This window comes from Sphaerodactylus townsendi, linkage group LG10 (genome assembly GCF_021028975.2).
Source record: "Sphaerodactylus townsendi isolate TG3544 linkage group LG10, MPM_Stown_v2.3, whole genome shotgun sequence".
NCBI classification, from domain to species: Eukaryota; Metazoa; Chordata; class Lepidosauria; order Squamata; family Sphaerodactylidae; genus Sphaerodactylus; species Sphaerodactylus townsendi.
The window spans coordinates 5,823,223-5,848,113 of NC_059434.1; the positions used below are offsets into that span (position 1 = coordinate 5,823,223).

The 24,891-nt window shown below is 50.0% G+C and overlaps 2 protein-coding genes across 3 annotated transcripts; both read left to right on the forward strand.

Annotated features, from left to right (window-relative positions):
- The first annotated feature begins 5,371 nt into the window (after positions 1–5,371).
- On the forward strand, positions 5,372–6,491 carry LOC125439730. Its single transcript, XM_048508863.1, has 2 exons — positions 5,372–5,411; positions 5,767–6,491. Exon 2 carries the CDS (start codon positions 5,778–5,780, stop codon positions 6,405–6,407), a length of 630 nt encoding a protein of 209 aa, XP_048364820.1. The 5' UTR covers positions 5,372–5,411; positions 5,767–5,777; the 3' UTR covers positions 6,408–6,491.
- Positions 6,492–14,876: 8,385 nt separating this feature from the next.
- LOC125440302 lies at positions 14,877–18,202 on the forward strand. Of its 2 annotated transcripts, XR_007245664.1 has the most exons (3): positions 14,877–15,035; positions 17,320–17,548; positions 17,690–18,202. XR_007245664.1 is itself a non-coding variant. In XM_048510054.1 (2 exons), exons 1-2 carry the CDS (start codon positions 17,364–17,366, stop codon positions 18,111–18,113), a joined length of 609 nt encoding a protein of 202 aa, XP_048366011.1. In that variant the 5' UTR covers positions 17,057–17,363; the 3' UTR covers positions 18,114–18,202. The 2 variants fall into 2 exon arrangements, 1 of the variants encoding a protein (XP_048366011.1); XM_048510054.1 differs by lacking the exon at positions 14,877–15,035 and having other exon boundaries at positions 17,057–17,548.
- Positions 18,203–24,891: the final 6,689 nt, after the last annotated feature.

Below are 24,891 nucleotides of genomic sequence, written 5' to 3' on the forward strand. Positions count from 1 at the left end.
GGTAGGTGGGGCTGAGAGAGCTCCCAGAAGCTGTGACTAGCTGGCTTGTGTGGGAGTACACAGGCTAATCTGAATTCCCCAGATAAGCCTCCACAGCTCAGGCGGCAGAGCTGGGAATCAAACCCGGTTCCTCCAGATTAGATACACGAGCTCTTAACCTCCTACGCCACTGCTGCCAGCTAGGGAAGGTATGTCAGGTCCTGGCTGAGAAGCTCTGAGATTTAGGGAAAAAGTCTAGGGAGGACCGGGACCGCTGTGGGGTTCCCTGCCACACCCCCTCCATGGCTCAGCCATGCCTTCGCCACGCCTCCACCCAGGGTGTCGCACCCCCCTTCCCGTGGATGCTACGCCACTGCCCTCAGGAATGCAATGCAAATTTGATATTCGAGCATACTGCATGCATGCCCACATACACCCCACAGGGTTGAGCTACTACTAGCCGGAAATGGTGAATGGGTTTTGATCCCTCTTAATTTATTGCCATTGCAGGTAAATGGCAGCTGTTCAGCTGGAACGGGAACTCCTCCAGGGAAAGTAGCTTCACTAAATATGGGCTTCCTCTCTTGTGACAAAGTGTTGTTCGCCACCCCCAACCCGAAAGGGAAAGGGTGGAATATGACATTTAATAAATAAAAATATAAATTCTCCTTTGTTTTAGATGATATACACTGCTACTGGAATTGTTATCGATGAAGTTTTCAGATTGATGTCATAAGAATTGTGTATTTATCACCCAAGAGTTCAGATAAATGGTTTATAAAACTGAACTGATGCTTCTAAATTAAGCCGCAGTGGCCACCTAAGGATTTATATAAATTTCTCTGTAAAACATTGATAAACTCATGTTGCATATTAAACATGTATCAAGCAATAAACCCATTAGGGCCAAAATTAATGATTTAGCTTTATTTCAAGGAGAATAGCAAGCGGTATCAGAAGGCCAGCATCCCCAAGTGACTGTTCCTCTCTCAGCACAAAATGCTTCGTCTCCATCAGTATAGCTCAGAGAGACCTGTCATGGTCACATAGATGTACAGATGTGTTAAGAGTACTGTACAGTAAGAAGGGAATGAAGAACTGAGGTTTGTGATGCTGCTTACCAATGGCTCACACAGCCAAGACGCAAAATGGCAAGCTGGATCCACAGAAAACGAGCAAAGGAAAACAGTTTTCTATCTTGTTCCATAATACACAAGTCCGAGCTGGTGGTTTCACAGGGAGGAGGAATCTGTGATGATGGCTTCTCCATCAGCGGGGTGCCATTTGGCTCTGTCGCAAGACCAGGAATGTGGGGATCCACGCCTGGCGTAGGAGGTTAAGATCTCATGTAACTAATCTGGAGGAACCGGGTTTGATTCCCAGCTCTGCCGCCTGAGCTGTGGAGGCTTATCTGGGGAATTCAGATTAGCCTGTGCACTCCCACACACGCCAGCTGGGTGACCTTGGGCTAGTCACAGCTTTTCAGAGCTCTCTCAGCCCCACCCATCTCACAGGGTATTTGTTGTGAGGAGGGAAGGGCAAGGAGATTGTAAGCCCCTTTGAGTCTCCTGCAGGAGAGAAAGGGGGATATATAAATCCAAACTCCTCCACCTCCACCTCCTCCTCCTCCTCCTCCTCCTCCTCCTCCTCCTCCTCCTCTTCTTCTTCTTCTTCTTCTTCTTCTTCTTCTTCTTCTTCTTCTTCTTCTTCTTCTTCTTCTTCTTCTTCTTCTTCTTCTTCTTCTTCTTCTTCTTCTTCTTCTTCTTCTTCTTCTTCCAAATACTCAAAATACTCAAAAACTGCTGAGTTTTCCAAGGATTTGGGGTACTGTGTGGTTTCCGGCTGTATGGCCACGTTCTAGCAGCATTCTCTCCTGATGTTTCGCCTGCATCTGTGGCTGGCATCTTCAGAGGATTTGATAGTAGGAAAGCAAGTGGAGTATATATACCTGTTGGAGTGTCCAGGGTGGGGGGAAAAGAACCATTGTCTGTTAACAAGTAAAGGGTGCAATTAGCAAGCTAGATTTACATGTGTTGAATGGGATCCACCCGTTAGCATGTGAGTAACAATGAAGATATGTTGTTACTATGCCATTTGTTATGTCTTGTTACAGTATCGCAGTGTGAAGCCTGTTCTTGTCCCTGAAATTTGGGGGGTGCCTGCTATCAGGGGTGCAATTGTTAAGCTAGCAGCACCAAAATTTCATGGTATCTTTAGGAGACTCTCCTGATGATACCACCCAGGTTTGGTGAAGTTTGGTTTAGGGGGTCCAAAGTTATGGACCCTCAAAGGTGTAGCCCCCATCTCCTAGTAGCTCCCATTGAAAACAATGGGGGATGGGGCACCCCTTTTGGGAGTCCATAACTTTGGACCCCCTGAACCAAACCTCACCAAACCTGGATGATATCATTAGTAGAGTTTCCCAAAAAATTCCTGAAAATTGCTGCTAGCCTAAAAATGCGCCCCCTGCAGGCCAAAAACTGAAAAAAACACTTGAAATTCAAAACCCCCCACAAACAGGGGGCGGAGCTTCAGACTTGTAATGGGGGTTTTAAACGCGGGAACCCCCCCTTAGCTACATCCTTGGTCAGCCCCTTTGAGTCTCCTTACAGTAGGGGAAGGGGGGACATAAATCCAAACTCCTCCTCCTCCTCCTCCTCCTCCTCCTCCTCCTCCTCCTCCTCCTCCTCCTCTTCTTCTTCTTCTTCTTCTTCTTCTTCTTCTTCTTCTTCTTCTTCTTCTTCTTCTTCTTCTTCTTCTTCTTCTTCTTCTTCTTCTTCTTCTTCTTCCCTCTCCCTATTCCCACCCCCACAAAAATTATCTCACTAACCCCAACATAAGCCTACCCAAATTCCTATGAAATACTATAACAGCAATGCAATGTATTCAGTCTACAGATTTATATTCAATGCCAATCGTTTGGTGAGGCGAAAAACATTAAACTGGTCCAAACAAAAGTTCAAAGGAGATCAAAGGTCTCTCACAGGGCGTTTTCGCACACACTGTTTGTTGCAGATCTGGCATGTGAGGTCGTCACAGTATCACACATCTGTTTGCACACACTTAAGCCGAAATGTGTCCCGACCCCCTTTTTGTGCCACATTCCAGCCGTTGTTCCACATTTTTCCTGTCGCTCGATACTTGTGCAACTTTTTGGGAAAACGCAGTTTCCCCCCACAATTTGGTGCCTAGTTGCGAAAACAAAAGTGGAGCGAAAGTGGATCAGGCCGCAGCGAGGGTTTACGCCCAGCATGTGACGAGATTTGATCCATCCAATGGGAGTGCGACGGGGCGTTCTGGCTGCGCGCGCACATTCCTTTGTTCCTTTTGCATCTCACTTGACTTCCCCCCCTGATACCGTTCGGTCGTGTACGCCTTGCAGCTCAACCCACCGAGGCCACGTGGCCCCGTTGCACGGTGATATTGGCCCAACCACGGTGACTTCGTCAGCTCGTCTCCTGCCCGTTACGGCATGACGGTTACCCAGCGTTTGAAGATTCTCGTTAACGGGATGGGAGGAAACTCCGAAGCGCACAAGCAATGCGGCCGCCATTTCGGTAAGGGTCCGGGTAGAGCGTATCATGGCGGCCGGAGGAAGACGAAGGACCCTCATTGCCGTGTCGGGGGAAGCGGAAGTTCAGCGCTTCGCTGAAGTCCACCTACCGCAACTTGGGCGTGTTTGAGAGGGTGGCAGTTCAAATCGCAGCGAAAGGGCACAACAGGACGTCCGTTGAGTGCAGGACGAAGGCAAAGACTTTGAAAAGGGACTTTAAGCGGATACACCAGCACAACAGCACTTCAGGGAATGGGCCTCGGACGATGCCCTTCTATGAGGAGCTCGAGCAGATGTTGGGGGGGGGACAGGACGATCAACCCCCCGCATCAGCTCCGGGCGACAGAGTGCGTCGTTACCGCTTCTGCAGACACGGCCGCGAGGGATTCCACCAGCGTTGGGAGCAGAGACTTGGAGACCATAGACACGAGACCCCTGCAGGTTTCCACCCCATCCCCTACATCCCAGGGTGAGTTTTCCTGTACCTCTGCCTGATCACCCCCGGGTGCAGCAGCTTTGCTCTGTTGTGCCTCTCTTGTGATGGGGCACTCCAGACTGTGTAAGCTTCACTTCTGGGTTGGTTTAAATGTGGTCCCCGCTCATGTCCTATTTCTCTGTAAGGTGCGGATGTGCGGGGAAGCATTGCTTACATTCCCGCTGTCGCTGTGGTTGCACAGTGCGGTGGACTACAGGGTGAATCCTCAATTGTGCCCTCTCTCCTCTTTGGACAGCGTTTCTGCATGCAGCTACTGAACTTTTACGCTGTTCGCCAACAGTGTCTACCTCTGAAATCAGCAATTCTCAAGCGGACGATGCCACGGCAGATCCCTATGTCGCAGATGAGTGGTGAGTTCATTGGCTGTTTAACCTGCTGGTGTAAGGCCATGCTGTGGTGTTCCCACGACATCCCTCCATCACAGTCGCCAAAAGTGGGGGCCGGGTTAAGGGACAGAGCTGTTCATGATGGAATTTTCCCCAAACAACAGTGCACTTTCAATGGTTTCCTGCCAGGGGAGCGATGCAGGGGAGCAATGTCCCTCACAGGCTTGGCGGGCAGGTGCCTACTCAACACACTCCGCGCCACGCAGCCTTACCCTTCAATGTGTGCCAGGGGGTGTGGGCAGGTGGACCAGTCACAAAGAGCTGAAGTGGAACTTTGCCTATGCATCACTGTGTGCGCTTGTTGTGAGCAGAGGAGATGGACAGAGGAGTTCCACATCATCATGTTCCACGTGGCTTTGGCCTTGCTCTGCCAGCACTGAGATGTGTTTGCTTTTGCAACATTTGCATCCTTCTCAGACATGCCAGTTTTGGTGTGTGGAGTGGTGGGGGGTTCTGATTTGCTGACCTGTGTGCAAACCAGATCATTTTTCCCGGGAAATGCTGGTGTGGGAGCATTGTTTGAAGCAGCGGTCTTGGAACTCTGGCCAGACATGATGTTCACACAGTACGGCTCAAGGGGTAGCGGCCACCTTGCAAAGCTTGATGGTGGTTTTCTGTCTGCGTGGTGTACATGGGCACCTGGATGGCCGTGGCTCGAAGACCCATGGTTTACCGCGAACACGGGCAGTGTGTCACGCTTTTTTGGAAGAAATCATGTGAAGCCACCACAATAGGATGCCTCTTAGCCATTGCATGTTAGTGCTGCGTGTCTGCGCCCTGCCAGGGTGGTGTGCTGCTTAACGATTGTGCGGCCAAATACCCTGCAGCACTCAGCACTCACAGCACAATGTCGTTAGTGATTGTCCAAAAGGAAGAACAGTGATGAGCGCGACCTCATGTTCTTTCTCCTTCATGGCAGCTCTCTTTGCAGACACCTCTGGTGACATGAATGATGTCCTTGACCATCCTATTGCTGGGTGTTCCGGTGCAAATGAAGGTGCGTTGAAACACAAACCCCAACCCACCCCTGCGATTTTTTGTGGTAGGCACTCCTGAGAGCATCGGACAACCACTCCATTGCAAGAACAGAGAAGACACCATGCCGCAAAGTGAGCTGCTCATTACTCGTGCCCGTTCAGCTCTCACTGCTTGAGTCTCAATGTGAATGCTAGGGGTTCTGATTCAGCTTCTCTGCAAACCCTGGGATGCCTATGCAGATCTGCTCATGTGCTCAACAAGAAAGTGTGTCTCCCTCCATGCGAGCCTAGGGTAGATGACAGTGGATTCATAAAAGTTCCTTCCATAACCTGGCTATTAATTTTGCTTCTTCTCACAACAATGTCCTCTTACAGGCTCCACACCCATGCCCATGATGGAACTGACTTCACCAGAGCGGAGAATGACTGCTGACAGGCGGCGTGTGCGGCGTGTTGGAGTGCTCGCTGACTTTGCGAAGGCCATGGTGGAGCAGGGAGAGGTCGAGGCAATGGAGAGGAGGCGCTTCGAGGATAGGCGGGAAAGGGAGGTGGCGTCATTCATGCAGAGCTGCGCAGAGCAAAACAGCGAGCTGTCATCGCTGAGGCTGGCCATCGACAGGGGGAATGACATTATGCAGACCCTTGTGATGGCTTTGCTGCAGCGCATGGGCTCCTCGGGTGGCAGGGGTGCTGGGGGTTCATTGGGCGCCTCTGCTCCTGAGGTCGCATCACACACCTTGCCTGCCCCAGCGTTTCAGCAGTGCCTGCCCACTTGTGCAATTGCTGGCCCAGCTGCAAATCTCAGTGGAGATGCGGCAGAGGTGACTTATCCCACTCTGGCCGAGGACACCGACTTGGAGTCCTGTGTGGGCGCCACGGCGCCCCTCCCATCACAGGTTGAGGAGCTCATGATGGTTGGGGAGACCTCTGAGCTGTGCTGCACTCAGGTGGCTTGCCAAGAATCACAGCCAATGCACAAACGCGTGAGGAAGCCCAAAGCCAGAATGGACCTGTGAGGACCCCCCCCCTGTTATTTCTTTGTCTGCCACCACCATGGGCAACCCCCCCTTCTATTACATAGGTTAGCAAGCGATGTGCGTTTAGGCATCAGAGTTTTATTTGTTTTATATTTTATGAAACGTTACACATGCCTGTCCTCTCTGGTCGGTTGCCAGGAGAGGATGGTCATGGAAAGCAGACAATCCTCTGCTTTGCAGAGATGTAACCAGCAAGCGACCCACCCCACCCCGTTGTTTTCTCTGTCTGCCACCACCACGGCAAAAACCCACCCCTGCTTTTACATAGGTTAGTGGTGTGCGTTTAAGCATCAGAGTTCAATTTGTTTTATATTTTATAAAACGTTACATGCCTGTCCCTCTCTGGTGCAAGGTTGCCAGGAGAGGATGGTCATGGAAAGTAGACAATCCTCTGCTTTGCAGAGATGTAACCAACAAGCGACCCCCGTTGTTTTCTCTGTCTGCCACCACCCGCGGCAAAACCCACCCTGCTTTACATAGGTTAGTGGTGGGCCTTTAAGCATCAGAGTTCAATTTGTTTTATATTTTATAAAACGTTACACATGCAAGTCCTCTCTGGTCGGTTGCCAGGAGAGGATGGTAATGGAAAGCAGACAATCCTCTGCTTTGCAGAGATGTAACCAGCAAGCGACCCACCCCACCCCGTTGTTTTCTCTGTCTGCCACCACCACGGCAAAAACCCACCCCTGCTTTTACATAGGTTAGTGGTGTGCGTTTAAGCATCAGAGTTCAATTTGTTTTATATTTTATAAAACGTTACACATGCCTGTCCTCTCTGGTCGGTTGCCAGGAGAGGATGGTCATGGAAAGCAGAAAATCCTCTGCTTTGCAGAGATGTAACCAGCAAGCGATAATAAACCATGTGCCCAAGCATTTGTGAAAATTGCAATTGCCTTTATTGTGTGAGTTAAGCAATGCATTAACAGTTAAGACAACTGAGGGGCGCGGGAGATGGGTTAGGGGAGTTTGGAGCTTGTTTCACTGGATGCCGCGCCATGTGGTTTGCCTGCCTTCTCTGCAGCCCTCCGCTTTTCCAGGAGCCTCCTGGCGGCCCCCTTCCTCCTGTTCATCCACTTCTCAACCACAGCCAGCCTGCGCTCCAGATCCTTGCCTGAAGAGTGTGGAAGATATAACACAGTGAAAAATTTAGATGAGGCAAGGCGCGGGGTCTGGTTCCTGCAGCTTGTGTCCACATCTCACACCACCCCTTCAGAGCTTGCCAGTACCGCAAGCCATCCCGCTCCATGAAGAAAAATCTGCTGCCGCAAGCCGCTTCCCCCCCCTCCCCCTGGTTAACTATACTCACAGTTGGCATCCAGCGATGGCTCTGTCTGAGTGCCAACTGCACGTGTTGTGGTTTCTGATGCAGAGCGCCCTGCCGTGGTCAGAGCCCCCTCTGTGTCCCCACACATTCCTTGGAAACATGGAGAGATTGCAGAGCCAGTTAGCATTTGAAGATGCTGGACACAACTCTCAGTAACAAGGGCAACGTTGGTATCCCAGCGGCAACACCGTTCCCAAAGAACACGGCCCCCTGTGACAAGTAGGCTTACACACATCCTCACTGCACTGCACCTGGGTGGCCCCCTCGCTCCTCTCCTCCTTGGTTTTGGTGGGGGGCAAAGCTGCTCCTGAAGGAAATAGGGGGATGCATGACTTTAAGCTCCAGATAGCAACATAAATCTAATTTTTAAAATTGCGCCCTCTCCCACATTCAACAGTGCTCCTCCTGTCAGTGTGTGCAGCGGAAATGCACTGTCAAACACCTGCCACGGTTGTTGGGAAATGCATTGCATGCCGCATGTGTGCGGGAGTGGCAGCTGTTGGACAGTGAATTTCCGCAAACTCTCCCTCTCCCACCCTCATTGAACTACAGGCCAGCATGTAGGCCTCCCATCAGACAAGGGTAGGCGTTGCAAACTGCATGCAAGTTCCCCTATTTCTTAACTTTCTTAAGTTTGTAAAGTTCTTTTTCAGTTTTTAAAGTTTGGCTTAGACTCCACACATCAACTTTCTCAATTTCATGGCAACCTCAACCCTGCATGGTGGGGCAGGGAATATGGCGCGCTCTTCAATGTGTCCGCTGTTGGTTAAAGAGTGTAACCTTTCTGCACGTTGATGGAAAACCTTTGACGCAATGCAAGCTACAGGAGAGGAAGAGGCGCCTGAAACACTCACGTCACAATGCGCTCCCACCATGATTTCAATGTGCTTTGCAGCTGGACTATAAGGCCAGACAGAGAGTATGCATGTGCGGGAGGAGATAAACGGCGCTCACATGCCTGCTTTAATTTGCATGAGTAGGGAAGTGGTAAGGGAAGAGCAGAAAGAGTGTGCCCTCCGGCCCCCTTCCTCTACTGCAGCATGCTCAAAGGGCATCACATTCCCCTCTCACTTGCCCACCCTCAGAAGACTTCACTTGGCGTGGCTGGATCAGACACAGCCATTAAATGCTGGGGGTGGCCAAGGTAAACACAGCAATTCCATTTGGGCTTGTTCATGAGAACCTGAATTGAAAAGGTAAGGCTTCACATCACCAGCTGCACACGTTGGGGGAGGGGTGCACCACGGCCTGGGAGTGGTCTGGCTCTGGCTGTTACCCTCCAAAGCCACCGCTGCTGAGTGTTCATTGCTACCTGCAATTTGCTTGTTCACCAAATCACTCCTCTAAGCGTTGTGCTCAAGCAGGCCCATTGCCGCAGAGTGCTCTGTAACACTAAAGTAGAAGTCACACTCCTACAAGCTAAACTCAAAATCTCACTGCACATGCATTTATGAAATTGCATTTATCTTAAAGCTGCATATGTCCCATACTGAAACGAAGTTTCCTGATGAGTGCTGGTGCAAGATTGGTTGGCTCACAGTGGTGCTCAGATTAGAGCTAGCAGGTGCATTTGAAACCAGAAACTGGTTTGTCTCTGCCAGAGCATGCTGTGGAAAATCACCAAACTCACCCCCCTTCATTTCCGATGTCTGCTCGGGACCACCAGCCTTCAGCCAAGCCTCGCGCATGAGGGCGTAGTGCTTTGGCCTCCCAGCGACGCTTGGTTCTCCACTGCAGGCCGCTCTCAGCTTTAAGAACTCTTTTTTGAGCGCTTTCCATTTGTTCTGGATCTGAGTTGGGCTCCTGTTGTGTCCTCTCCTTGCCATGGCCTTGCTGAGGCCAGAGTAGATTTTCCTGTTGGGAGCCTTACCGCTCCCCACCAGGTTTGGCGCCACCCCCCTGCTGATTACGGCCAGTATCATCGCCTCCACCTCCTCTTCAGACCAGTTCACACCTCGAGAGGACGACATATCAACCATTAAGTGAGGGCGATAGAAGTGCGAGAGGGGGATGGGCCAACAAGCCCGCACAGGCGCCTTTGAAGGGCAGCCTAGTGAGCTAACGGGAAAACGAGGTGACGTTGCATGGATAACCCCAGAACTTCCTGTCCGTCATGCCTCCAGCACACAAGCTGTGAAAACTGCTGTTAGAGTGCTCCCAGCAAACAAGCATCCGTCGTTACGCATAGCGGGAATGCAGGCAGTGTCCTATGAACTTCCAGTGCACAGCCTTTACTTAAGGCCTCAATGTTCCCAGACATAACCATTGATAATACAATTTCCCGCCTGCATTTATAGGTCAGGGCTGTCATGATCCCATCGCGGAGCTTTGGCAGGGAGCATTGAATTCCAGGAGATATTGCCCCGCCCGCACAAACCACCGCATCTGTTTTTCACGCCTCCCAAAGGTTGCACCGTGCCCCACTAATCAACTCCATGAGACAATTCCTTTAGCAATTGAAAGGTGGTTCACCTGGATGCTCTCTCCCAGTGTGGCGGAGAGGAGATATGTGGTAGAATTGAGAGACCGCGGGCATGTATGTTTGGTTTATCAGTAAAAAAACTTTATTATGGCAAAACAAATACACATTTGCACATCAAGCGCACACACCAGTGAATTACGAGAGACATGAACGGATGCCCATGCACCGAGGAGACTACTGCTGCACAGGGCGGTTGCAGTAGAGGTAGGTGGCCAGGGCATTCCTCACCGCCTTCCTCCTTGCCAGATGCTGATCCTCAGAGTAGGACCCCCCACCCTGGTCAATTATGATGGGCTGCTGCTCCTCCATCTGAGTTAGCAGGGGGCCAGTCCGCCATTCGCTCTCGGGAGAGTCCTGATCTTCAGCCGCATGGGGTTGTGGAGAACAACACAAGTGGCAACCAGGGAATTAACCCTCTCCACCCTTATGGGCAACTTGTGCCACAGGCACTTCCACCTCCCCTTTAATCGCCCAAAGGCACGCTCCACAACACATCTGGCCCTGCTCATTCTTCTGTTGTAGAGGCGCTCTATCGCATCGCGTGGATGAAGGAATGGCTTTACAAGCCACCTTCGCATGGGGAATGCGCCATCTGCCAAAATCAGCGGTGGGACAGCCACGCCGTGAATGGACATTACAGGGTTAACTGGGAAGAAGGCACCCCTGTCCATGGCCTGTGTGAAATGGCAACCTCTGAAAATGTGTGCGTCGTGGCTTCTGCCGGGGTGACCAATGTCCACCTCAAAGAAGCGTCCTTTGTCATCACAAACAGCCATAAGAACAATGGAGGCCACCCTCTTCCTGTTGATGTAGTCTGCAGGGGCGTCCGATGGGTTTAGAATCTGTATGTGGCACCCATCAATTGCTCCGACGCGCACTGTGGGAAGCCTATGTTGGCAAATCCGCGCATAACCTGGAGGTTGTTTGGAAAAAACAGACAGTTAGTTTCATGGCGCCATTGCTCTGTGTCTCTGAACAGCGGCAGCGTGAGGCACATGAGTGTGCTATGGGACGACTCAGCGAGCATGCCCCTTGCTATGGGCGCTACTCTCCTCATCAGAGATCCTGCTCTGAAGTTTCTTCATTTCCTCTCTTCTCTATTTTTAAAACAGAAAAGGCGGGAGGGCCAATTGGCTGAATGGCCCTCCCTGGATTAAAATCTGGGCCCGTCCTGGTACCGCAGCACTGCCAGGACAGGCCCCAGTTTAAAAAGATGCTGCCGCACCAAATTCACACACAAACCTGCCTGGGTTGTGGTTGCCCAGTGCCTGGCAGCTGTATCAATACAGTGTGCAATGCCAGGCGCTTAGCCGAAACATATAAGGAGTGGTTTCGAGGGCGACATTCCCCAGATACTCAAATGCGACAACAAATTCTTAACGCCATATCTGCATCAACCCCTGCGATCACGGTGAGTATATCTGCCCCAGGGTGGAACCCTCCCCAGCCCTTCCTCCCAAAGACAGACCCCAGAATGTTCAACTTTTTTGCCCTCTCTGACCTGAGCGCACCCCACAGCTCCCTTTTTCTTCCAAAATTAGATATGCATACCCACAATTCCTGGACGGTCCGCTCTGGGCTCGGAACCTCGCAAAGACGCATCCCGATGACGTTGTTGAAGCCTACCCACCACGGGAGTCGCCTGCCCTTCGTACCCCCCGTCCATTTCCGAACAAAATAAAGAAAGAGGAACAGGTGTCCCCCACTGCCCGGCCTTTGTCTAATCAAACTCCAGAAAATTCAAACCTGTACCTCAGGCCCACCAGACCCAAGAGACACGCACCCAAAAAGTGAGAGTGTGAACGACTGGTAGCACTATCAAACCCACTGTCAGCCTACCTTCTCCACTGGATCCGCAAACCGGACAACCCTCTTGAACAGGATGTTCTTCACGGCTTCACAGAATTCATGGACAGCCTCGAAAGCGGTGGTGGTGCCCACTCCAAACTGCTGCCGCACCTCCCTGAAGGAGTTGGGACTGGCCAGATACCAGATGGCCATCCCCACTCGCATCTCCATGGGCAACGCCGCCCGCATGCGTGTGTCTTGGCGCCTCAATGCTGGTGCTAGGCTGTCCACGATCCTCTGGAACGTTCTTCTGCTCATGCGGAAGTTCTTCATCCATTCCTCATCGTTCCATGATGACCACACGCAGTTATACCACCAGTCCCTGCTACGGTGCGGGTACACCCAGAAGCGGCGCGGCGTTGGGGCGGCGGCCAAGGCAACCCAGCGGCGAGACCCGCGCACCCTGCGCCCACTGACCGGCGATAGTGCAGAAGTCTGCGGCAAACTATCATGCACAGCCATGGCGTGCATGAAGGCTTGCGCTGCAGACACGACCCTCGCCCAGTGGCACAGCAGCGTCACAACCAGAAGAAGCAGCTCTGTCTCCTCTGTGTCAGGAGGCATTGCGAGCTGATGGCTTTCCATCTGATTTTAGGCACACAAAGCAGTTCTGTAGCCAAAGCGAGGCACAACTGGTGAGGCAGCAATACCTCGGCTCCTTGGTAACGCGAGAACTCGAGGCTACGATATGAAATGGCGACGAGATCACGTCTCAATCAACGCGAGACGTATCGAGCTAACGGCGGCCAATCAGGGGCTTCATCCGCCCACGTCACGTCCTCACGTGACAACGAGGCAACGCCCTCACGGGTGGCGCAGGCGTTTAGCCCACCCGGACCCCGGACTGCGCGCCAGCCAATCAGATTCGTCGTTTGCACCGCATTCCTGTGAGGTGCAAAAACACGGGACTTGCGAAGCAAAGCGGAAGATCGCGTGACTACAGGGCCATGTGCAAATGCCATCGGCGACGAAACTACATTAAAAAGGCAAGGAATCAATGCGGTTCGCTTTTATTCTGGAATAAAAAGTGTGTGCGAAAACGCCCACTGTCAGCCTCACCATCGCCTGGGGGGCTCTTTTGCCAACGTTTGTTAATTGATGATGTCCAGTTCCTTGCCCCTAAATCAAGGCTCCCACGTCCCTCCGGCTCCTTCGCGGCCAATATTATGCCGTGTTGAGAGTTCCAGTTCATCCTGTTTATTTCCCATGCTTTGTGCATTAGTGTAGAGATATCTAAGGCTTTGGTTCATGCCCCGTGGGTGCTTATTTAAGGTTTTACTCCCCCACCCGACATTGCTGGGTTTTTGAACCATTTGCTGTTCTCTCTATAATCTTCAGTCCATTCTCTCTAGCAGTAGGTGAGCTCCTTCCCACTTGAATATTGTGTCCCTTCCACACTTCACCCAGTTTAAAACTCTGCTGATAAGGTTTGTCAGTTTCCTGGCAAAAATGCTCTTCCCTTCAGCTGTGAGAAGAAGAAGAAGAGTTTGGATTTATATCCCCCCTTTCTCTCCTGCAGGAGACTCAAAGGGACTTTCAATCTCCTTGCCCTTCCCCCCTCACAACAAACACCCTGTGAGGTAGGTGGGGCTGAGAGAGCTCCGAGAAGCTGTGACTAGCCCAAGGTCACCCAGCTGGCGTGTGTGGGAGTGTACAGGCTAATCTGAATTCCCCAGATAAGCCTCCACAGCTCAGGCGGCAGAGCTGGGAATCAAACCCGGTTCCTCCAGATTAGATACACAAGCTCTTAACCTCCTACGCCACTGCTGAGGTGTAACCCATTTCGATTGAAAGGTCCATATGAATGGTATGAATATGAATGTCTGCTCTATGTTTGTGTTTGTTTTGTGTAAAACTACAAAAAAACCCAACAACCCTTTTGATAGTAATGTGTTTGGCATCAGTTTTCTTTTATTATTTGGAAAGTGATGTGGTAAGAAAAAAACCCATATGGGCCATCTTAAAGAAACTGTCCCTCTGAGGTTATAGGAGTTTGGTAATTGAATTAGGAGCATCTTTCTCACTGAAGAGACCCTAAAGCTGATAACAGTTCTGGGAGGACATTGAGCTTTGTGCAGGAGAAGCTGGGAGGGTGAGTAAACAGAGGTATTTCCCAGCCTTCCTGAATCCACTGGTTTTCAACCATTAAACTGCTTCAACACCGGTGAGGCCAGAGGGCTGCCCAGCCTCTTCCTCCAGTCACAATGGAGGCAAGCTGACCTCACAGTGCCTCATGTCCTCCTAGGTCATTATATGACTGCTATAAAAATGCCAACACTTCTGGCCCCAGCTCAGACTCCTCAAGTCTTCATCAAGCTTCCCAAAGAAAGGCAGCAACCTCTCACGAGGAGGGGCAACACCTCTTCTGGGAGAGGCGACGTCCTTAGTGTCCTTTCTGACCTTCCTCCCCCACTTCCCCCCTACCTTCTTCCTTCCTTCTGCAGCCCCTCCCTCTCTCTTGACCCTCTTTCTCTCTTGACCCTTCCAGATCCAATCCCCCATATCCAAACCACCATGGTAAGTATCATCCATCCAGGCCAGGTACAATGACCGGAATACAGAAACCACTCGGTGAGTAGATCTTGAAGGGGATGCTGGCCACCTTTCCCAGACCCCCTTCACTTTCCCAGTAATTCTGCAGAAGACCTCTCTCTTTCCAGAAGAAGAAGATGGAAGAGAAGAAGAAGACAGAGGAAGAGGAGGAGTTGTTATGGTTGTTATTGTTGTTGTGATTTACACCCCACCTTTCTGTCCTGTAACAAGACTCAAGGTGGCTTACAAGCTCCCTCCTCCTCCTCCTCCTCCTCCTCCTCCTCCTCCTCCTCCAATAATATCTGGTGTCTTGGAAGCATTTTGTTGCAGGACAACAAGAACAGGTCAACTCTTCCCATGTGCGTGCCTCGCGATTAACCCAGGCTTTTCATAAATCCTATCCACTCTATCCTGATCCAAGGTAAAGTGCCTTTTGGAGGGCAGTGTAAGGTTGGGATGTGTGTGTGTAGTCTGACCTTGGATAAGTTCTTGCCAGAGGTTTTTGGCTTAACGCCCGGGAAGGGGAATTTTACTGTTTTGGTTATCTTTCGCTTGCTTGCCTGATGTGGAACTCTGTGTGAAATCCTGCCTTGTTTATACTCTTTTGGCAGGAGCCTGTCTGTTGCCCTGTATAAGCGTTAGGGTGAGATCTGGGTTTCAGTTCTCGCATTGCCTATTTCTGACTAAGAATGTGTTAGCCTTGCCCTTGACACCCCAATATATATTATTTCAGAATATTTTCCTGTTAAACTACATTGGCAGAAGCCACCTCTCATATTTTTGTGTGTAGCAGTGTGTCCACTTAGAAGCAGGCCACAGGCAAAAGGTCTGTTTAGCAAGATTAAATCAATGAATAAGTTACTCCAGTGAATATGGAAGCCTCATTAACTATGGACATGATCTTGATTACCACACCTCACTGAACTACTTTGACACAATAGACACTGAAAACCTCCTTGGTATCTGATGCTACATTTCACTACACCTTTTCAGAAAATGGCTTTGCAACAAATGGTCGCTTTCTTGCATTTCCTCAACCTATTGATACACTTTTCCTAAAACCAATCAATCCCTTCCTAATATGATGCCTCTGCCAAATTTGAATAACCTAAGTGGAGGCTCTAAAGAGTTACTCTGCATAAAGCCATTCTGTGCTTCCTGATTTAATCTAAGAGCAATTGACTCCATTGTCCCAGGTACTTAGAACAATAGATGAGCTTTTGATTAGCTCAAGCCAGGACATTTGCCTCTGTGCTCCTGCTCTCTCGCTGTTGTCTTTAACTAAGACCCCAGCCATTTGCTTATAAGTGTTCTCTGAGCTGTCTGTCCATAAGAGACATACAGGCAGCCCTTGTTTCATGAGTCTGTCGCTCCAGGAAGGGGCATCCTCACTCATCTCTGTGTTTAATAGCTGTCTGTCCATAAAAGACATCCAGCCTGCTTTGCTCATTCGCTGCTGTCTGCACTAAAGTGACATCAGCAATTTCTATCCAGCCCAAGGGAAGCTTGGAGACTACTTTTAGGATATTTTTAAATGTTTCCTGCAACTTAAAAGCCTGCAGTAAAGAGGCCTGCCTCTTGAAAGAGACCCACGATAGGAAAGGATCCTTCCCATCAGAAAGTTTACTTCCAAGTGTTTTGCACAAGCATCCACATTTTAGCGCACAGATCCTTGATTGTGTGGCTAGCATCAAGGGGTGTTGCTGTTGGCAGTAACTCAACCAACAGAACATTGTGGTAGTGAACCCCTCTCACCTGAAGAGGCAGTTTTTCACTTCCTATCTGTGTGAGTCCATCTAGAACGGTACACCCTCCTAAAATAAGGTGCGTGACCTACAGCCACCTGTGTATTTGCCTGCCTAGTCAGTCCTCCCTTTTTCTGTGCAATATCTGGGTGCTAGCATCATCTGATAAAGGACCCTCTTAAAATAAGGAGCAAGTCCTCCCTTTTGTTTGTCTGTATAATACCTGGGTGCTAGCACCATCTGATAAAGGACCCTCTTAAAATAAGGAGCTTGTCCTCCCTTGTGGCAGGTATAATATCACAGTTTGTGTAAGGAAGAAAAAGTTATTTGCAACAAAAACCTTTGCTCTTTTACAAATGTCTGCAACCACCGCCTCCAACAGCGCCAAAGACCTCCTTAAAGAGGATCTTTGGGTGAGATCTGGGTTTCAGTTCTCGCATTGCCTGTTTCCGACTAAGAATGCCAGCTCAATAAAGAATTTAACACGGTTGCTTTTGACTGGACTTTACTGGTTCGTTACAGGCAGAAATGTCATGACCCTTGCCAAAGTTAACTCGAGTCCCACCACGTTCTTTTGTAGGAATTTATTCTCATGCTTTCGGCCTGAGAAAGTTATCAAGTAATGAATGTTATCTGCCTTTTTGAATGTGTCAGAGTGAAACCACTCTCCGTCCCTCCGTCCCTTTTCCCTGGCCTTTTCCTTCCCTGGGAGCTATTTCACTTGAGAGGGGAGGAGGGGAAACTGCTGAGAACATATAATTGTTAGGTCTCTGACCCTTAAGTCAACAAACGGACTCTGAAGTATTGATCAGTAGCATTTATTGAGCAGGCACTGAAGTACCGGAAGAGCAAAGCCAGTTCTGCCAGCACTGGCATTCGCTCTCCAAGCGAGCCCCTCCCATTTTCTCTGTCTCCCTCTGTCTGGACCCTCCCTCTGTCTCTCTCTCTTGACCCTTCTAGACCCAAACCCCCATGGTCAATATCATCCATCCAGGCCAGGTACAATGACCGGAATACAGAAAGCACTCGGTGAGTGGATTTTGAAGGGGATGCTGGCCACCTTCCCCAGACCCCCTTCACTTTTGCAGTCATTCCCCAGAAGACCTTTCTCTTTCCAGCTCCAAGAGGCAGAGACAGCAGGGAAGCAGGGCCTGGAATACTGGTCACACGCCTTTGAAGAGTGTTGGAGGTATTATTTTTCCTTGTTCCCAATGACCACTGCCAAAGACAAAGCCCCCTTGAGGAGAGGTTTCCATCCCCTCTTGCTGATTGGATGAACACAGATCTCTTCTTTTCCGGTTCTCATGTAAGTCCCTCTCATTGTTTGCAGGTTCAACTGGAAGAGCATCATGGGGAAGGGACGCACGGTAACCAAGGCAACCACCGCAGCCGCCCCTACCTCACAAGCAGGTCCATTGTTCTCCCTGATCCATTGTTCTCCCCGTGGTGACACTCAAACAGGTGTGAAACACCTCATGGAAAACTGGGACTTAGAGAGGCCTGACAAGGTAAGGTCAGGCCCAGCTTTAGAAGGCCAAAGCGCCCCACCCACCATGTTAGCTGGACAGTGCAGGCTTAGAGCTGGCTGCCTGAATTGGAGCCGAGAAGGAATTTTTCCCTGTGGCCCAAAATTGGCCCTGGCGGACACAGGTTTTTTGCCTTCTCTGCACTGCCTTCCTTTTCAACACAGGACTTCCCTACACATTAGCCTGTCTCTGGGTGAGCTCCAGGGCAGGCCCCAGAGCAGACCCTGAAACAGCGTCATGTGTAGATAGACCCCCGTGAAATCAGGTGGGTGTTTTAGGGCTGCCTCTATGGAAGTCTATAAAGTTGATTATCTATACCTATTTGTGTTGTGTCTTTCTTTCCTGTCTGGGAAGCGGGCCCTTTTGGTGGCAGTGTAAGCACAGAACAGGGAAATTATTTTATATTAAGCCAGTCAATGCCTTTTACATCTCTGTGCTGACAACCATAAGCTGCGAAGCAGGAGATCACGTTTAAGGTTTTCTGAGGAAAAATCATGTAGGCCTTAATCAAGCTTTCTGAAAAAGATTCTGGTAAAAATACAGCTTAAAGTCATTGCACAGAATCATAAAGAGTGTCTTTGTTAAGAGAAAGCATTCAATGTTCCTGCATTCCAGAAAAAGATAGTTTTTAAGATTCTGTGCAACTCAAAGCTCATAAAAATAATATCTTCAACTAGAGCATAAAGCACAGACCCAGAAATTAGAAAATAGAAATAAAGCATTTAAACATTCAGCTAAAGTATACTTATATGTAATTTAAGCAAGTCTTTTTGAAAACATTTTTAGTATTAAAAATTCTTGCTTAAAAATATAGCAAAGGCACTTTGCTTTCTAAACAGCCCTATTGTTTCTTCCCACATTCCAAAGAAAAGATACTTTCACTTAGCAGCTAGCTAAAAAGTATGTGTTTAAGAAGAGAACTGGTCAGCAGAATTAAAGCAAAGTGTGAGTCAAGCCATGTGAGAAACCATATTCTTAAGAATGCTATTTAACAATGTGTCGCCATGATTAACAATGATGAGAATATTGAAACGTCACGAACTGACAGGATTTGGCTTTGCAACATTTATGGTGCATCAGCTGTTTTTATCCTATAAGAACTGTGACATTTGTATAATCAGCGCGACTCCTCTGATTCTAAGACCCTCTGTGGGTTCGGAATAAAAATTATTTAATTATTCCTTGTCGGCTCAAGCTTATTAGCTAACTCTTATTAAACACGTTACCCCGTTGGTAACAGTAGTGTGGGGACTTAGCCTATGTAGGAGTGAGTTCATTTCAGCCTCATTTCAGTCTCAAAGTCTTCCCATGAGGCTCAACCCCTTGAACAGAACAGAACAAGCCGAGGAATGGAGAGGGAAATGATCCATTTCTCATCAGCATCTGTGGGTGCCAGGGCAAAATAAAATTGACGCCAATTGTCTTAACTCTGCTTAAATTCCACTGCAAGAGTCTGGGACACAACTCAGAATCCCAAACATGTTTTGTGAAGCGAGCCAGCTACTTAAAATGAGTGCTCTACGTGAATGACAACTGCTGTGACTCTCAAAGTATACAACGGATCTGGGTTCTGTGACTCCATCCGAAAGGGGCGAGTCTCAGTGCTTCCTGGGTTCTCCAAACGTTCTCCACATGTCTGGCTCACACTGGGAACCTGCTCCAGTCCCAGACTTGATAATGGACTGTTTCAAATGCCTGCATAAAAGAGATGGAACTCAACTCTACTGGACTTCTCTTGGCCATTCAACGGAGACCCCCTGCTGTCAGCGACAGACAGAGATATTGCCACCTGGCCTTCTCCCTCCACAGAGCAATGGAAGCCTTCTGTTTCCCGTGGAAGTGGAGAGTATCAGCGATAAGCCTAGTTATCTACCAAGTGTGTGAAACCACGAAAGCTAGATCAAGGAAAGAATGTTCCATCAACACAGTGGTTACATTTAACAGGCAGAGCACATATATCTAAAGGCAGGTACATTGACCGGAATACATCTCCATCACCGTCTATGTGTTCTGCGGCCATAGCATGGAGTTAGGAATGCATCTCAATCAACTAGGTGCCACCCCTGACAAACAAGGCTATTGACATGCCATGTGTCCTTTGAACCCAAACTCTGCTCGGAATCCTGCCCAGTAGGGGAATTGGGGGAAATGTGTATAAAAGGCCTTGAGTTCATGGGATTTGAAAAGCGTTCCCAACTTGGAGCACATTTCCCTGAGCGAAGCAAGAAGAGAGAGATCTTTCCTCCTTTCCCAGCACAGTTTACACTTTGTCCCCCCAACTTGGCATCTGTAGAACTGTCTTGTAGGAATCCTAAAGTCATCTGGGACACCCTGATGCCAGCATTTAGGACTGGAAGGGTACCTCCTTCTACTGCTTCAGGTGCCACTCCCCATGACTTCCTTGGCCTACATTCTGCACACTTTTATCCTCTCTCTACCCAGTGGATCTGAGCCAGGCCTGGCATGGAAGACGCCCCAGATGTAGTTCTTCTAGCTCAGTGATGGTGAACCTTTTAAGACCGAGTGCCCAGATTGCAACCCAAACCCCACTTATTTCTCGCAAAGTGCCAACCTGGCAATTTAACCTGAATGCTGAGGTTTTTGTTTAGAAAAGAGGTTGGCTCCCTCTTCCTCCTCCCGACTCGCTTGAACAGGGGCCAGCCTGCTCTAGCCTCCAGCAAGTCCTGCGTGCACCGCTCTGTGCCTCTCTAGCATCTCTGCCTCCTCTGCCCACCCCCCCCCCTTGGGCAGAAGCCACCCGGAGCACAGGCACCAGGCCCGCCAGCCGAGTCCTCCCTACTCACCACGGTGCGCGCATATCGTGCTCAGTGGCCCAAACCAGCCTAGATGTGTGTATGTGTGTGTGGTTGGGGTGTGTGTGATTTTCTGCCCCCCCCCCCATGATGAACTCTGTGTGTGCGTGCCCACAGAGAGGGTTCAAAGTGCCACCTCTGGCATAGGTTCGCCATCACTGTTCTAGCTGATGCTGTTTCTTCTTTTCAAGGCGAAAAGAAGAAAACTTGTACCAACTAGGCTACAATAATTACTTTTCTCCGACTGGAGTAGCAATTTACTTATAAGTAATTTAGTGTGCTGTGAAATTATTTTGGTTTCCTTCTTTTCACCTTGGTTGTGCACCTTCCCCTTTTGCATAGCATGGAGGTTTCTTCTTTTCAGCAGTCCAAATGAATACATAAGCCATGTAGGGAAGCTCAAGGAAGCTGAAGTCACTTTCCCACTGCTATAATGACCCGGTAACGTAAACGTTTAAGAGAGAAAGATCAGTCTTTCCATCGCCCATTACTCATAGGTGTGGTTAAAACCCTTTGCTGTTCTACGCTTCATTTAGTTTAATGTGACTGTTGCGTAGGGAATGGATACCTTTCCTTGAAAGTCAGGCCTGCAATCAGAGTGACTTAAAATATTTTAATCTGTTACAAACTTGGAGAGTTTGTTTGGAAATAGATGCTCGGAGAAATCTGTGGCACATCGTAGTGTAAGCGAGAGAGAAGTATTAGGTTTTTTAAAAAATATCCTACATGAGGTTTCGCAGGAGCACATATAAGCAATAAGTAATTTTTTTTAAGTGAATGATTTCCTGAGTGCAGTCCGCAGGTGTGGGCACTGTGCTCAGTTTCTGAGACCTGCGGCACCCTTCCATCCTGACCATAATCTGTGCTCCACAATGCAAGTGTATGTGAAAAGATAGCAATTGCTCTGTGATGAGGCACGCTCTGTACATGCTCAGAGGCATCTTTATTTTCTCAGCAACATCTCATTGAAAAAGAAGCAGGGCCAAAGATCATAAAGGAAATGAGCAAAATCGCTTTTGTTTGACTTTGCATTTTTCGATGCAATCTTAGGAGAGGGAAAATGTTCATAGAGGCAATTAGAAGAAGAAGAAGAAGAAGAAGAGGAGGAGGAGGAGGAGGAGGAGTTTGGATTTATATCCCTCCTTTCCCTCCTGCAGGAGACTCAAAGGGGCTTACAATCTCCTTGCCCTTCCCCCCTCACAACAAACATCCTGTGAGGTAGGTGGGGCTGAGAGAGCTCCGAGAAGCTGTGACTAGCCCAAGGTCACCCAGCTGGCATGTGTGGGAGTGCCCAGGCTAATCTGAATTCCCCAGATAAGCCTCCACAGCTCAGGCGGCAGAGCTGGGAATCAAACCCGGTTCCTCCAGATTAGATACATGAGCTCTTAACCTCCTATGCCACTGCTGCTCCTTAGCTGCAATGTTGGTGTATCTCTGAGATACGGCGGCACAATGAGGAGTTGCCAGCGGCGAAGCTGCCATGGGGCGGGGGCGCCGTGCCCCAGGCGCGTGCCATTGACGTCACGTGGGGGAAGAAAATCGCCCCCAGGTCCCCCTCCCCAGGGGCGGATCCGGGCAAGGTGTGGACAGATTGGGGTGGGACATGGGCAGGCTGGGGGCAGGGCAGGGCATGGGTTGGGGCCGTGTGAGTAGGTCGTGCCCCAGGCGCAGTTTCCCCTCCCTCCATCCCTGGGAGTTGTGCTGGCATACTGCCCTCATACTGCCCTCCTAGTTCCTTGCCGTAGCTGCTTGTTAGCAACCCAGTGGGTAGACCTCTGTACTGGCATGGAAGCAGGCAGGTCAGGAGTTGGGAAGGCAGAAGGAGGTGGTGAGATGTTTTTCTGCTGTGGATAACATTAACTTCTGAAGAAGTTCCAAAGAAAAAAAGCTATCCAGATGGGGGAAGTGTTCTTCTGTCACGGGCCTTTGATCTTGAGGGTTTGCAGAATTTCTTCTGCCGTGACTGTGAGGAAAAGCGGCCAGTTTGTGAAACAGAGAGACTCCACCAAGTGTGCAACGTGACCTGTCTGCAGTTGTGAGTCAGAGCCCGGTGACTTTAGAGACATTTTCTTTTCCCACACTGACTTTGGGACAGCTCATTATAATTTATTAACACTGTTTTGCAGAAAACGTCCAGTGCTGAACCCATTGTTTCCCCACTCCACCTTCGAATAAAAGTGGTTTTTGCCTATGTGTGTTCCCCAGGATAGGTGCTTCCCCCGGCCACCTGAGATGACCACGGGCACCCTCCGCTGCCCTGAAATGGCTCTCAGGATGTCCAGGAGAACCGTGAGCCACCCACAGTCACCTGGCTGGCTCTGGGACCATCAGGGAAGCCCCGAGGAGCCCTGCCACACCCCAAATGCTCTGGAGCAGCAGCCGCAGAAGGCCCTTGCTTTCACATCCTGCATGTGAGCTCCCAAAGGCACCTGGTGGGCCACTGCGAGTAGCAGAGAGCTGGACTAGATGGACTCTGGTCTGATCCAGCTGGCTTGTTCAGCCTTTGACCCAAAGGGGAACTCCAGCAAGGGATGAGGGCCACCTAGCACCCCCTCTTCAAGGTCCCCCACACACCCTTTCCCTGGGCACAGCAAACCACATACCTGGAAGGAGGGGGCAGTTGGCCTCTGCATCAAGTGGAGGGAAGGGGATGGAAACACAAAGGAATATAGAGGGGAGGGGAGCTGAGTCCATACAGACAGTCCAGGCAGCCCCTGGGGCCAAGGAAGGGAGGGCGTGGCCCAGACCCCAAGGCCCCAATCAGTGGGTGGGAAGACCAAAGGTGGCACAGGGAGAATAAAAGGCAGGACAGGTGAGGCCAATGAAGAGATTTGGGGCAAGTGGTTCTTGCAGAGCTGGGGAGCCTGCCACGTCAGGATGGAGAGGCAGCTGTGGAAACCTCCCCTCTCACTTCTGAGATTGACCCAGAACATCAACAGCTGGAGCCACCCACCTTAGGGGCCACGGAGGGAGGGTCCCCTACAACAGGGGGGGGGGGCCTACAGTGAGTGTGCTCCCAGTCAAAGGCCAGGCACAGGACGTGGTTATTAAGTTATCCTCCAAAATTCTCATCCCCCCACCCAAATGGCGTTCATTCCCATCCCTTGATATAACATATTTCAAATGCATGTACACCTTTTCAAATTGACACACAACATCCAATTACCTCGCTTCTTCAAAAAGGGCCCTTGAGAGTATTTGAAGAGAGAGTTGAAACTTAAATCACAATTCACCCCAGGAGTGGACATTCCCTTTCTCACATCATTTTCTAATGTTGTTTTAGAGCAGTGATGGCAAACCATTTTTGAGACTGAGTGCCCAAATTGCAACCCAAACCCCACTTATTCATCGCAAAGTGCCAACCCAGCAATTTAGCCTGAATGCTGAGGTTTTGGTTTAGAAAAAAACGGTTGGTTCCCTCTTCCTCCGCCCCACCAGCTCGAGCAGGGGCCAGCCTGCTCTAGCCTCTAGCAAGTCCCATGCACACAGCTCTGTACCTCTCTAGCATCTCTGCCTCCTCTGCAACCCCCCCCCCCTCAGGCAGCAGTCAACCAGAGCACAGGCACCAGGCCCGCCAGCCGAGTCCTCCCTGCTCACTGCGGTGTGCGCATGTCGTGCTCAGTGGCCCAGGCCACTGTGTGTGTGTGTGGGGGGGGTGATTTTCCGCCCCCACGACAAACTCTGTGTGCGCGTGCCATAGGTTCACCATCACTGGTCTAGAGGAAATGGAGAATCTAGAGTAGGGGTGGCCAACCTATGGTGCTCCAGATGTTCATGAACTACAATTCCCATCAACCCCTGCCAGCATGGCCGATTGGCTATGCTAGCAGGGGCTGATGGGAATTGTAGTCCATGAACATCTGGAGCACCATAGGTTGGCCACCCCTGATCTAGAGGCATCCGCTCCTTCCTGCCTCCCCCACCCACACAAGAGCGGTTCCACTCACTCCCCTGCCGGCATTTCCAGGAAATCCGTGGGACTTCTTTTAATTTTTAAGAATAGTTTTGATCTATCTGATCTGCGGTAGATTGTTAAAATGGCCTTTACCAGATGGCATTTATCAAAAAAGAGGTGGCAAACAACTTCCCAACCCAGAAGTAGGAGTCAGACAAAATGGGGGCTGGGCCCAGAGGAAGCAGTCGGCCCCCTCCCTGCAGGTAAACAGAGCCGTGCTGCAAACTGTAAGCGCACA